At 37.8% G+C, this 14,990-nt stretch overlaps 1 protein-coding gene across 3 annotated transcripts in view; it reads right to left on the bottom strand.

The window, feature by feature from the left end:
• Positions 1-14,990, bottom strand: part of SCAF8 (SR-related CTD associated factor 8) — a 135,451-nt gene that overhangs the window by 58,169 nt on the left and 62,292 nt on the right. For all 3 annotated transcript variants that reach the window (XM_074948654.1, XM_074948656.1, XM_074948655.1), the window contains exons 12-17: positions 14,792-14,985; positions 11,432-11,532; positions 8,638-8,751; positions 7,592-7,748; positions 6,047-6,177; positions 260-404 (exon numbers count right to left, since the gene is read on the bottom strand). In XM_074948654.1, the coding sequence (XP_074804755.1) occupies positions 260-404; positions 6,047-6,177; positions 7,592-7,748; positions 8,638-8,751; positions 11,432-11,532; positions 14,792-14,985 (842 nt within the window). The remainder of the gene's footprint in view (positions 1-259; positions 405-6,046; positions 6,178-7,591; positions 7,749-8,637; positions 8,752-11,431; positions 11,533-14,791; positions 14,986-14,990) is intronic.

Genomic DNA, 14,990 nt, shown 5'->3' with positions numbered 1-14,990 from the left:
GTCATTTATACCAGCAATACTCAAAGGAACAATTAAAGTTTCACCTAACAATCAAATTTTCCAGTTGAAGAAACATGGTAAAATGAAACAACAAAATAAAGAATCTGATTTTTAAAACTAGACTGAAAATGTGAAGTTCTAACTAAGTCTTCTGCCCTGAATCTTAGAGTCAGAAATAGACCTAGCACATAACATATGTTTAAGACACTCAGTTAGCATGGATATCCTTATTATACAATCAATTAAAATGGTAACTTACCAGGAGGTGGTTGTGAAGGGTTGAAACTTGCCCGCAAGAAGGGAGGTGGTGGAATTGAACTATAGCCAGGAGGTGGGACAGACATTGTGACAGGAAATGCTGGTGGAACTAAACTAACAGCAGGCACAGCTGGAGCTACCGGAATCTTTTTTTGATGGGAAGGAAAAACAAAACAAAACCTTCAACTTTTACATTATTCAATGACTCTGAAAAAGGAATAAAATGATTTGATTGCAATTCATGTTAACTGAAAGCAGTAATTATAATCAAGGTTCTACTTATGCTGTCGCAAGCATGATGAATTACATGGCACTTTGGGGTAGTACACTGGAATTTCTGCAGCAGCTGCAGGTAAATAAAAAATTGAGGGTTTTATAAATTTAATATGGAAAATAATGTATTCACAGTAAGGCATTATTTGTGTTTTAACTAAAATCTTAAATTTAAATTTTATATTATACCTAATTTCTCTAATATCCTATAGAATTTTATATCAAAAACTAAACTGTATTATAGAAGTTGCCAGATAAAGCTGGGATGAAGGCAGTTTTCCTCTGAAAGGCGACTAAAAATAGCATAATAGCACTAAAGTTTATTATGTTTTGATTTTCATATCAAATTTGTCCCATTTACAAATAAAATTGTTTTTCTAACTGCTATCCCTGCAAATTCAGCTCAGTAACTGAAAGTCACACTAACTGGTTTCATCTAACACAGCGGTCTCAAACACGCAGCCCGAGTTATTTGCTGCAGCCCGCCAAGCTCCCCCCCCCCCGAAGTTATTTCCTGCGGCCACCAAGCTCTCCTCACCCGCTGCCCCCTCTCCCCCACAGCGTGCCGCGTCCCCGCTCCTCTGCCTACCTCCAGGCACTTCCCACTGCCAGCACTTTATCACTTGGGGGGGGGGGGGGGAACGCTTTTGTACCTTTATATGAAAAGGTGTCAGTGATGCGGCCCCATGTGCTAGTCCTCATGTGGCCCTCGTGGTGATTTGAGTGTGAGATCCCTGATCTAACATTATCTGCAAAAGATTCTGTATTGCTAAATTCTGTCCAAATTACATTGATAGAACCCTGCAAACATAGCTAAATGCAGAATTTAGCCCTAAAATTAACATTTAGGCCCCAGGCCTCACTACAGGTCAGCACGAATATCTAAGACATTTGAATGCACACTGGGAGAATGCCATCGTATCCCTTCTTATTCTGCTTTAAAGAAACGGTATAAAAATACATATTTATATATTGTACTTAATTTAGGAACTAGAGCTTTGATAACTTGTAGGAAAGGAAGACAGTGGGGAAAGGACAGAGAGGGAAGGGAGAAAGGAAAGAACAGATGATAGGTTGTGTGGAGAAGGAAGGATTTAAAAGGAGTTTCATTATTTTTTTTCTAATGCTGTGTCTTTCAGCAAGTGAGAACCTATTTTGGTTTTTGTTTTACAACCCCATCACCTTTCGTTTAAAAATTAAAGTATTTAAATATTTCAGTAGAATAATGATAACTTGATAATGATAAGGTGCCACAAGTACTCCTTTTCTTTTTGCGATAACTTGACAGTGCTTCAAAAAAGAAAATGATTTAGTGGGCTAATAATCCTGTGCAGGTACTGTGGTTCTTCAAGATGTGCCCCTATGGGTGCTCTACTCTAGACGCGCTTGCACCCAATGTGCCTCAGATCAGAGATTTTAGGTAGCAGTGTCCATTTGGCCTGCTCATGAGTCCCCCACAGCCTTGTGCCCTGCACTGAGACTATATAGAGCTGCATGGGCGAACCGCACTCAGTTCCTTCTCTACCGCAGAGAATGCCATAAAGAACTCTGAAACAGAGGGGAAGAGGGTGGATAGTGGACCACCCACAGGGGAACATGTAGGGGAAACACATGTTGAAGAACCACACGGTTACTGCACAGGGTGAGTAATCTCTTCTTCTGCAAGTAGTATCCCTATAGGTGCTCCACTCTAGATGACTATCGAGCAGTAACCTCTACAGAGGGGTGGGGTTTAGGAGAAAAGTCTAAGATTGAAGATAAAACAGTAGACCCAAATATGGCATCAGACGCTGAAGTATGAGTGACTGCGTAGTGTTCAGAAAATATAAGAATAAGCTCTCAAATCATGGCTCTACATATTTCCACGACAGGAACATTCTTAAAGCCTACTGAAGTAGAGAGGCATCTCATGGGAGTGAGTTAGTACTCTACAGGCTGAACATCATGAGACTGACAGCAGTAGGTAATGCAGCCAAATATCCATCTAGAGAATCTTTACTTGGAAACTGGAGATTCCTTAGTTCTGTCTGCAAAGCAGAGAAATAATCTGGGAGATTTCCTAAAGGGCATAGTCCTGTCTCAGTAAAAGGCTAATGTCCTCCAGACCTCGCGTGTATGTAATGTCACATATCCGATATCCTGGTGTGGTTTAGGGAAGAAAACTAAAAGATGTAGAGGCTGATTTATGTGGAAGTCCATAGAGATACCTTTGGCAGGAATGTAGTCGAAGCGTGGCCTTAGTCTTAAAGAAGGCTGTGAAGTATGCCCCATCTCACTTACTGTTCGAGCAGACACAATGGCTACTAGAAATGCAGTTTTCATAGACAGGTATTGAAAGGAGCAGATGTCCATAGTTTCAAAGGGAGGCCTCGTTTGACATCTGAGTACCAAGTTGAGGTTCCATGACAGCGTAAGGCATCTTATTAGTGGGAAGAGGTTGTCCAGTCCTCTGAGAAACCTCCTTGTTGTAGTATAAGCAAAGATGAAAAAACCCTCTACCATATGATGGAAGGCTGTAAAAACTGCCAAATACACTTTTATGGAGCTTAAAAATAACCCTTTCATTTTTAGCTCTAAAATGTAATCTAGTACAAATGATAACTGAGAGGACTTAGGTGAAAGATGTTTTAGGTCACACCAGTCTTTGAATCTCACCAATTTTTTGGCATGTTTGCCACAAGTACATTGTTTCCTGCTATGTAATAGCACTCTCTTTAAGTCCTCAGAATACACTGTTTCTAACCCTGCAAACCATCTATCAGCCATGCCTTAAGCCAAAGAACCCTGAGTTTGGGGTGATGGATTTGATTGGCATCCTGAGAGAACAGATGGTCCGGAGAGCGATCGATTGACAAAGAGCCAGCTGCGTGAGGTAAGGAAACCATGTTTGTCTCAGCCACCTCAGAACTATAAGAATAACTTTGTTTTGGTTTTCCTTATCTTGCATAGCACCTTGGATATCAAGGGAGTTGGGATAAATGCATACAGAAGGTCTGGACTCCACCAAAGGAGAGCGGCATCTCAGGGTTTGCTGTTTTTTTAAAAACTACTGGAGGCATGGAGAATAATTTTCTTTAACTGTGTTTGCTTGGCAAACAAACAGTTCTGCCAATCTCAAGTCCCAATCCCCTTGGTCCAATGATGGAATTATTGCTGCAAGAGTTACCATTTTGAACGTCTGAATCTTTATGAATATATTGAATAAACTTAGATCTAGACTAGGTCTCCAACTGCTGTTCTTTTTTTGGAATCAGGAGATGCCTGGAATAAAATCCCATTCCTGTGTTGCACAGGAACCGGTTCTACAGCACCCAGATTCAGAAGAGAGTCAATTTCCTGTTGCAAAAGGTGCTCATGAGAGGGATTCCTGAAGGTGGGATGTAGGGTGGGGGGAGGGAGGTAAAGTGGATGGAGACATGATCTCCAACACCCACTTATCCATAGTGGTATGTTCCCAGTTCTGATGGAAATGAGAAAGGCGATGGCTGAAGTGAGGGAGGCATGCAGATTGTTGCAGCAGTAAGAGTGGAGATGGTAACTCAGCACCTTGACCAGCCCATCAAAACTGATATTTTGAAGTTGTGGGTTGGGAGGTCAATGCTTGAGAAGTAGCTGGTCTCTTCTTCTGAAGCTGTTGTCTCTTATGCTGGGGTTTGTAATATCTCTGGGAGGTGGGAAACTAGGTAGGACGAGATCTCTGTGTTGACTGGGACTTACTGAACTTTCTTTTACGTGCAGGGGCACAAATTCCCAGAGAGTGCAAGGTGGCTCTAGCGTCTTTTAAGGGATGCAGAGATTCATCATTTTTTTCCACAAACAACTTTGATCCATCAAAAGGAAGGTCCTCAACTGTATTTTGAACTTCCCTCTGAAAACCAGCATCCAGAGAGACCCGGGAGAACTGGGCATAAGTTCCCCTAAGGGGGAGAAACAAAGAAAAATAGGTAAAGGACAACAGTCCTTATCCTAAAAGTATAAAGTCAAGTTTTTTTTTTTTTTTTTTAAAGATTATTTGTCTGAAATCTATAAAATTACTACAGCTACCTCACACAAAAGAAACTAAGAACTAAAACGAACTAATAAGAACAAGAGAAAAATACAATTGAGGTAAGATCTATTTGGATGCTGCTGAGGCTCCATTGCAGGCTGAGGTGGTTGAGAACAAACTAAGGCTATATAGCCTCGGTGCACCGCATAAGGCTCCAGGGGGTGCATGTGCAGGCTGAAAAGACACGGCTACCTAAAATATCTGATCTAAGGCACATGGGGCGCAAGTGCACCTAGAATGGAGCACCCATAGGGACACTACTCGAAGAAAAACTTGGCTCTCAGGCCTGAATTTATTAGCTGAGAATATAATTACCTCAAAACAGGAAGAGCATGCTCAAGTATTAACAGTATGTCTGCCTTCTTGATTCAATGGGAAATGTAAAACAACAGTAAGGAAGGCAGAAATGTATTAGAAATACAACAGAATACAATATAGCGCAAGGTGGTTGAAATAAGAAACTAAGCGTAATTCTTGTGACAGAAAATGGAAGACAATACACAAATTGTGTTGAAGGGACGTTAGTCCTGGAAATAGACTAAAAAAGTTAAACTTCATTCTGAGGCTCCAATAAACTACTTTAACATTAAAAAAAATTATTAATGCCAAAAGCTCAATCCTCAGGAGCAGCCATGTAAATTAGCAACCTTGCATCAATGCAAGAAAGAAAAAAAAAAAAATCAGCAACAAGTTTAAAATTTACTTTTCTGTGGTGTCATTATAAACAAAACTTAGTAAAAATAATCTGAACACTAAATAATTTTGACTGTGAGCATTTCAATCAATTCTTGACCAACATCTTTGGTATTGCACACCCCTGAAAGACTAAAAAAAAGTTATAATACAGTACCTCCAGCTTTCAAAAAAGGAACAACGAACCTTATTCATCTGTTTATTAAAGCAGAGAAAATCCTTTTTAGAGGCAGAATAATTCTAACTGCCTTAGATTGTCCCTACCAAATTCCATTTAACAAAAATGTTCAACAAGGCCTTAAATCAATACTAAGACTGACCAAAAGTGCAGGAAAAAAATAACTCATTTATTCTCAGATTAATATGAAAGAAAGGGGAAACAAATGTAAAAAGTAACTAAAGTCAAGCAGAAGTGGTTCCAGGCAAAAAAGGGTCATTGTGCTGGTGCTCCTAAAAAAGGATGCTTTAGTAGCTCCCACATTTCAATCTTCTTCTTTTAAACAATTGATTGCCATTTCAGTTTTATAACATTTATTCTATCACCAATATTTAATCCTGGATTCAGCAAAACAGGCATGATCTTAGAGTCAAGAAGAAGTTTAAGAGCTTTGCTGAATAAGATAATTAGCTTTCTTATTTTAAAGATAAAATAAAATATATCAATCCTCCTTGTTCTATATTTATCTCTGCTATTTATTCTAATTTAGCATTTGAATATATCCATATTAACCAAAAATTAGATCTCTCTCTCCAGAAACCACACTCAGTACCAACCTGTAGCATAGTTACAGACTGAGTATAAGCTTCTGTCTGTGTTGTAACAGCTGTATTCTTATCGACAGTTGTACTCTGAGTAGTTTGGATATTTTCTTTAACAGCCTCTGAGCTCCTCACAGTTTCCCATTCTAAATAAAAAATATATATATACTTATTTTGTAGAAAATGAGTTTAAATGTTCTATTTCCATTTCCACATTTACAAAAACCATCATCAACTTGAAAAATCACATTTTGGTCAGAAAGTTACAAGTAACAGCCAAGCTTACTGTAACTGAAAGAAGCTGAGGGGTGAAAAATAAAATTATATAGATACAGGCACACAGAGTTCCCCTCTTGGCAGAAAGACCGTCAAACATCAGCAAGAGAACACAGAAATCCCATAACTTTTTTTTTTTTAGAGTGAATGGAAAAGGAAAAACAAAAATTCTAGGTATGCAATTTGAATGTTACTATATCAGAAACTGATTTTTTTAAATGCTGATTTAAAAAATTTAAGTTGACTGTCACTTTATAAATGATTCATGATCTGTAAAGAATATAGCAGCCCCTTATGTATTGTCATTTATATTTACAATATGTCTATATTACTGAGTGACTAGTCTGACACATGGTCACATAGGGTGCTTAACAAAAAAAATCCCACCTCCACCAGCCGAAGAGAAAATGAAGTTGGCATTCTAAACACAAGGTGTTGGATTTAATTTTCAATATTGATTTAAATTTTGCTGACAGAGTTAAAAGGACTGGCATTTATATACTTAAACATCCCTTGTCAATATCTAAGGCTATGTCTACACAGCTCCACAATCTGGACTATGGGGTGTGAATTGCAACTCCCCTGGGTGGATGGTGCCAGTGTCAACTAAAAGATACCTAGTTCACATTGCATGAATTAGATGCCTTTTAGTTAGCTCCTGCAGCGTGCACACAGGGGAGAAGTGTGCAATTCATACTCCCACAGTCTGAACTGTGGGACCGTGTAGACAAGCCCTGTGATACAAAACAGATTATAAACCAATCTCTGGAGGTTGGAAAGAGGAAGCTCAATAATACTGACAGTCTCAACAAAAAGTTTTAAACAATAAAGGAATATCCAGATCAGTCTCTTCCATCATTTTACTTTTACATACGACAATCTAAAGACTTGATTTTTCAAAAGGAGCACAACCAGGTCTCAGATTTTGCATGCACTAAATATTTGCACATGTATTTAGTGACTGAATGTAGAAAATCAGAAGCCACTTTTTAAAATATTAATATTTATTGTCTCGCTTAACTCCATTGATCTGAATGCTGACATAGTGTTAATGTTGACTTGCAGTGTTATCATCAGATGTTGACTCAAACATACTATAGAGGCACTCCAAATTTCTGGATTTCTGATCTCAGTGCCATCTGAACTGTACGCAGGAAATTAATACTAACAAATGCAAAAAAGAACATGTATACCATAAATACGCAACTTTTGAAAATTAATTTAAGGAATAAAGAAAATAAACATAATTTTTACTTAATAAAAGTCACACGTAAGTATCCATACCTGTATTTACAGTCTCCTGGTCAATCATGCCTCCTTCAGCAAAGCCATCCAAATCATCCAATTTTACTTTTTCCCAAGGTATATATGAAACTCCAAGATCCACATCCCAAAATTGCTTGTACTCTGTTTTCACACCTTTATTTAAAGCCCAAGCAATCTGAAAATAAAATCCAATCAGATGATGTAGCTGAATTAAAACACTTCAGTTATCCACTTCACCTCGTCAGTGCAGGATTGATCTCGACTGTACATTTATTGTATGTACCAAGCACTAGGGCACGTACTCAGCATCTAATAGCAGCAGCCACTTGGAAGATCTTTTAGCTCTTTGGTTACAGTGAACTTTAAGAAGTGTGTTAAATATTATTTCTAATTTACAAATGGGGAAATAGCACCTCAGAGCTGAAAAGACTTACCCAAGGGTCTCGGAGTAAACTAGTGACAGACACCTCAAACAAGCCAAACACTTAAGCACAAGCTTAACTTTCAACACACAGTCCTCAGTGAAGTCAATAGGACTACATACAAGCTTGAAATTATGTTTGTGTTTAAGAACTCAAAGTATTCCCTAAGCAGCAGGTTTATTATTTTATTTTTAAGGTCTTCCTCACTTCCTGCCCAAATACACACTTTATAAGAAAATTTCTCACTCTACCTCTTACAAACAGAAGTTATTTTGCCTCCTTCTCGTGCTCTATATTGTACACCTTGATCAGACTCATAGTATAGAAAATTCATTGTTTTTCAAGGAGTCTGGTGGCACTTTAAAAACTAACAGATTTATTTGAGCATAAGCGTTCGTGGGTAAAAACCCCTCTCCTTCAGATGCATGGAGAAGTGGGGTTTTTACCCACGAACGCTTATGCTCAAATAAATCTGTTAGTCTTTAAGGTGCCACAGGACTCCTTGTTGTTTTTGTGGATACAGACTAACAAGGCTACCCCTGATACTTGACATTATTTTTCAAAGTACACAATTAAACCATCATAATAAAAATACTGCTGTACTTTAAGTTGGGCTATGTTACTGAACAAAATATGGCTTACCTTAATAATTTTAGATCCAATTTTGTAGGATCCAGAACTAAGTTTCTGAAGAGCACGATATGCATCTTGTCTATGAACCATGCAGACATATGCACAACCTCTTGGAGGAATCATCTATGAAAAAGAAATATATCTTATTATAGCAACTAACGCTTGTTTAGACAATGTCTTCATGTGTCATGAATTCTAATTTTTTGTAAAACACTCAAGTTAACATTTCTTAAAACCAGTGTAATGGGTGATAGCTCTGTACTTTAAGAGGTACAGGAGCAGAAGAACTGTCATGAAGATGTATTTGTAATACAATTCCAAGTTACTTCTCATCAAGAAAGAAGTATTTCCATCTTGGAAAATGTCCCAGCAGCGCTGCCTGAAAAACAGCATTCCTGCATTTCTCAAGATGGGAGACAAAGTCTGAACAGTTCTCTCACTCATACTGAGCATGTTCAAAAGCAATTTTTCGATCGTTTATTATTTACCCTAATCCAATGAAAAGCACTATTCATTAACCATTATTTACAATACAAACATGGAAATTTGTATATTTAATTTTGTGCTATAATCAATGTTTCAAAAGTGTGGTTAATCTATCTTTTTAAATGGCAAAAGTACTGTTATATACTCACCAAATTCAAACAACTGAATTAAATTTTCTTAAGATTCCCATACAATTATTTTTCCCCATACAGGCTAAGCACAGAAGTTGATAGTCAAAAAGAAAAACATTTTAGACTTCTGAGCACCCAAACTTAGGGAGTTGCAAAATAATCTGTTTTGCCATATTAATTATAGCTTTCACTATGATGCTGGAGGGATGGCATCTCAGTGATAATTTATTATATAGTTGTGGCCAAAAGTTTTGGTCATAAGTTATAAATATAAAAAGTTTTTGGATGTTGTTTAACAACTAAATAGTACTACACAAAGCAACAAAATATTTTTTAAATGGCTGACTTGAATTCTGCTGTTTTAAAAGATTAATTTTTATAAGATGTAAGAGTGTCGGTGCTCCAATTTGGAAGAAGGGGGTGGGGAAATGGCTGAAATTGCTTTGCACGAACTACTTCAAGTGTAGTTCTACTCTGAAAGGTAACTTTATAAAAATGGCACTGTGGGATTCCATGGTTATTGCTGTCATTATTTCCATCTCAAATTCACTCAGCTTAGAAGATATTTTTCTTAACTGCTAACTAAACCTGGGATCTGAAATACAAACAGTGCTCCTTTTGTTTCTGCACCTGTATTTAAGATTCTGCAGGGCAAATGCTACCCTCAGCTACTCCTGTGTCACTCTACTGCATTCAGGTGCAAATAAGGAAATTACCTGTAAAGAATGGGCTAGTACACGTGGTCCTGAAACTGGAGCTTTTTAAACAATTCTTTTCTTGAAGCCAGAAAGAACCCAGTTTGCTCTCCTGGAATGGTGTTGGTTCTGCAAGACTGGCAGAACTAAAAACCAAACTTACTGTCAGCACTAAAGTAATCTGATCTGACTGAATACTCACAGGAAGCAGATGTGTTAAATAAGATGTTGATTTTACAGAGACTTTTCAGAGTACAAAAAATGGTTACATACCCTACATTAACTGTGGAATCTGTGTGAACACCACATCTTGAAAAACCACTCTTGGTGTGTATGTGCCCCACCTGCACAAGACTGGAATCTTCTGAATAGCTGTGTGTACTGAGGCCATGCCACCATTCTGGCCACCTCCCTCTTCCCATAGCTGAAGGTATAAGGGGCAGAGCAGCTGTAACCCAAACTCAGTTCATTTGCCAGTAAGAACCACATGAGAATGGGACTGATTGGGAGGGAAGGAGGACAGGCCATGGAATATGTGTGGACAACACATCTCAAAGAACCACAGTTACTGTGGGGGAAGTAAGCATCCTTTCTTCTTTTAGTACTTATCCACAGATTCCATTCTCAGTGACAAACAAGCAGTTGCCCATTCACCTGGAGGTGCGCACAGGCACAGCACCAATGCACACTGCTATTCAAATAATTCAATCTCATGGGCCTGGGGAGTATGCATATCAAGAGTGGAATCTCTGTAAACAATGACTCGAAAAAGAACTACATTTTAAAGTGAGTGACAAAATGGAACATTTTATTTTTTATGAGATAAATTATTTTGTTACGTTAAGAAATAGCATGTGTCTGACAGGCAATTGAAAATGTTATGGTTTGAAGCAGTTACTGGAGTAGCAGTCCAGGTGTGTTCGTCATTAATTTTTCCTAATATTGTACTATAATGTGTGTATTGTAACTAATATTTGTGATTCTTTAAAAAAAACAAAACAAATTCCTCTCTTATAGCATATTTCACTGTAACAATCAAAACAACAGTTCCCATGAATAATCTGAGGGAAGAAGCACACCCATTTGACTACGTAGAGTGCCTTTCCTTAGTTGTTCAAATGCCAACTGTAATACAATAGAAATACACAGGTAAGGATTATGGCCAAGGTTTGTAAAAATGGATCCCTAAAGGTAAGTTCCTAACTATATATTTAGATGGTTAAATAAGACTTATGAATCTAACCAGAGGCACTCATTTTTGAAAAATTTGGCCTATAATAATAAACTACAAAAAAACTTCTTTTTCTAACAGACAATTCAGCTCACACATCTTATTTTCTTAAATGCAACATGCATCACATCTGTCATGGTTTCCTATATATTATGTACACATTATTGTGGATTTGGCAAATGTATCATACAGCATAAACTTTCCTAAATTGGTAATATGCAAAAAAGAGTTTTAAAATTTAGGACACTGTGCTCACTTACGTTAATAGATTCTATTTGTCCAAATTCTTCGAACAAATTAGTTAAATCTTGCTGTGTGGCCTTCTTGTCTACTTGACCAACCCAAAGAGTAGTACTGCAGACTGTCGAGAGAGAGATGATATAAATTTAAAATGACAATACCTTGCAAGACATTGCATTCTGCATCCAATAATTTGAAAGTGCTTTACAAACAATTAAGTATAAACCACCAATCTCAGGCAGGAATTATAATATTTTACCCAGATAACAGAGGTTAAGTAAACTGAGGCACAGAAATTAAGTGATATGCCCAAGTTCACAAGATGCATTAGTGATGAAGCTGAGAACAGAATCAAGAAGTCTTGACTCCCTGCTCACAGCTCTAATAAATAAAAAACACAACATTCCATTCAGATAAACTAGCCTTGGTAAAAGGTTCTTGATCTTTCTTAACTCAAAACAAACACTTCATCAGAGGTAGGAAAATGAAAGCATACTGTAGATCATCCGCTAATGTAGCCATTAAAGAAACAAGTATTTTTAACAAGCAACATTTCTACTGAGCATGCAATCTCACATGTAAATCTGAAGACTTACAGAACAATTTATAGAACAGATGAATACATGAAAAAATGAAAGTTAAGGAGCATTATTGGAACTGGTATTTAAAGTAGTAATCATTGGGTCAGTTTCCTTCCTCTCCTGAATGTAAAACTGCAAAGAAAGATATTTCATATAAAAGGTCATTCACCTGAAAGCTAACTCATGTTTGATATCCATTTTGATATTAACCTTCTTGTGAATGTTATATTTGGTTAATGTTTTGATGAATACCTTCATCACTTTAAAAATATATCTTTTCTGCTAAGTAGGCAAGGCTGTTTGCCCTCACTGAACATTAATGGCATATCAAGTTGCAGGTATTAAACTGAAGACTATCAAAAATTATTTGCCAACAAACAATTAAACTTCAAACTCCTAAAATGTGGTTTAAAGAAAATAACATTCTCAGATGGAAACCAAGAAACCCAGGGGAAAATCAGCTTGAAAAGAGAGTGTGACTATTCTAAAATTTGAAAAATGGATTTTTTTTTTTTTTTTTTTTTACAAGAACTTCTCATCCTTAAACAGAGTGAGATTAGGGATTGAAATTTTACTTCACTTTGAGCCCTGATGAATTACGTTAGTGTTAATTTAAAAACATTTAATGCTTACTGTGCTGTGGTACTTTAAGCCAGCCATGAAATTTAGCAATATTTTCTATTCTTTGTTTAGGAAGTATTCTTTAATATCTTAGCACAATGAAGTGCTAAAATGGGTACAGTCTCTCTACCCCCGCCCCCAAAACTCTTTGTCTCCTGAGGGTATGTCTACACACTAGAAACAAACACTACAGTGGCACAGTTGCAGCTGTGCTCCTGTAGGTGTATACACTTACCACAGCGACAAAAGGGTTTTTTCCATCGCTGTAGTAAATCTACCCCTCTGAGAGGCACTAGCAAGGTTGATTTCTTCCATCAACCTAGTGCTATCTACACTGGGGCTTAGACTGACTTAATTATGTCGCTCAGGAATGTGAATTTTTCACACCCCTGAGCAATGTAGCCAGGTCAACAGAAGTTATAGATGTAGACAATCCCTCGGGCTCTTAACCACAAGAGCATCTTTCCTCCTGACATTTACCAAAAGATATTTCTACATATACCAGAGAAGAAGAGACTTGGTCTGTGCCTTCTCAGCCAATTTTTCCATAGCTCCTGGTGTCCTTTGGTTCCTATCCATCTTATCTCCCCAGTAAGCAAAGAAGAGATCCCCGGCCCTCATCCACACTTACTCCTACTGCTGGCAGAGCTCCAATACTCCCACCATTCCTGAACCCCCATAATAGGTCAGGTTCCTTGCACTTTTTCCCCACTTGAGAAAGTTCCAGACCTCCCACGTCTTTCCAATAACCTGCCCAGTTACAATTCTTTTGTCGGCATCTCCCCAGGCTTCAATTTCTGCAATGAACTCCAGGCTACTCAGCTCACCAGCCTACACTTCAGCTTTCAGCCAGCAAAGCTTTAGCAGGAGCTAGAACACCAGCTCTAGCTCCCTGCTGCCTAGCTCAACAGTGCAGGAAATGTACACTATAAATCTAATTAACTCTTCTTTGTGGAGAAGCCATAACACAAGAGATACCTATAAGTAGGTCAGGAATACAAAAACAAACTGTAAGGCGTCCGGCTGCAGCAAAATGCTGAATTCCAAAGCATCCTGGGAAAACATAAGTGCAGTGGGCCCTGACTGAAATGGATAAGGCAGTTTACACCTCTTGGGGTACGTTTCAAATTGTCTGAAGGCTGAGATAGATGACTCTGCATTGGTTTACACTAAATCAATGTTTTCAAGATCATCTTTGCAAACATTAGGATCTAGAGACAATTTATAAAAAAGAAAGCTAAGACTCTGGAACATACACCTCCTATTACTAGAAATCTGTTGTAAATTATGCAGCAGCAGAATATGCACAACACTAATTACAATGGTTGTAAAGTGATCCAGACTCTCAGTGGACAAAGACAAATTCATGGCTTCTGGCACCCACCCCAGTACACATTCTTCTAGGCTAAAGGATATTTTATGGGGGAGGTTCTTTCTCCCCTCCTCCCTTTTTTCCTCCATCTTCAGGATGCTAGTGTTCCCTGAAGGGATCACAGCTGTCTCGAGCAGCACTCCAAAGAACCAGAACTAAAGATGAACAACTTTGAATTAACTGGGATTTGTATACTGCTCTTGGTGTTCTACATACAAATTTAACAGGGACATCCCAGTGATGTAAGTTTCTTGCGGATCCAGCCCAACACACCCCAATTTAGTCCCTATATACAACAAAAAAAGTATGATAAGAATGCTGACATTTTAGAAACAGGTAATTTCAGAATAGGGTGGAAGGGGGAACATTTCTCAGGAACCCATTGATCAAATGACCTCAAATCTGCATCACAAACTCTATCCTGTCCCCTGAACTGGAACATCAATTTTCAAGTCACTCTAACTATGTATATTTTAGAAGGAATGCAAAATTCAACATTAAACAGAATCTACGTTGTAGTTTTGTCTATGGGGCAGGTACCACTGCTCCTAATTTTTACAAGAATAAAATCTTTGAAGGAACAAAATCCTACTTTCTTCATGATTAAATGACTGACATATTTATAGATTAATTATAAAATTACTTATTAACAATCTCACTTTTGAGATTTCAGTTACTAGACTAAAATTAGTCATAATGGTACTTAATATAAATTTTGTTTCCTTGCCAGAGAAATGTAAAGGGCTACTTTTTTTCCCTCTCTCTTGAATACTAAGATATTAAAACGTAAAATAAGCATTACCTACCACTTAGTGTTTTAGACCGAATAGGAGGCAATCCCTTTTTCTGGCGTTCTTTTTCCCTTTCCCTAGCTCTTCTTTCACTGGAGTATGACCGAGATGATTTTCTCTTCCTTTCTCTTGATCTTGAGCGTGAACGTTTTCTGTGTTTACGTTTTCGGGAACCAGACCGTGACCTGGACCTCCGTTTTCTTGGTGACCTACA

Source organism: Natator depressus, chromosome 3, assembly GCF_965152275.1.
Source record: "Natator depressus isolate rNatDep1 chromosome 3, rNatDep2.hap1, whole genome shotgun sequence".
Taxonomy (NCBI): domain Eukaryota; kingdom Metazoa; phylum Chordata; order Testudines; family Cheloniidae; genus Natator; species Natator depressus.
This window is presented reverse-complemented; position numbering and strand designations above follow the sequence as displayed.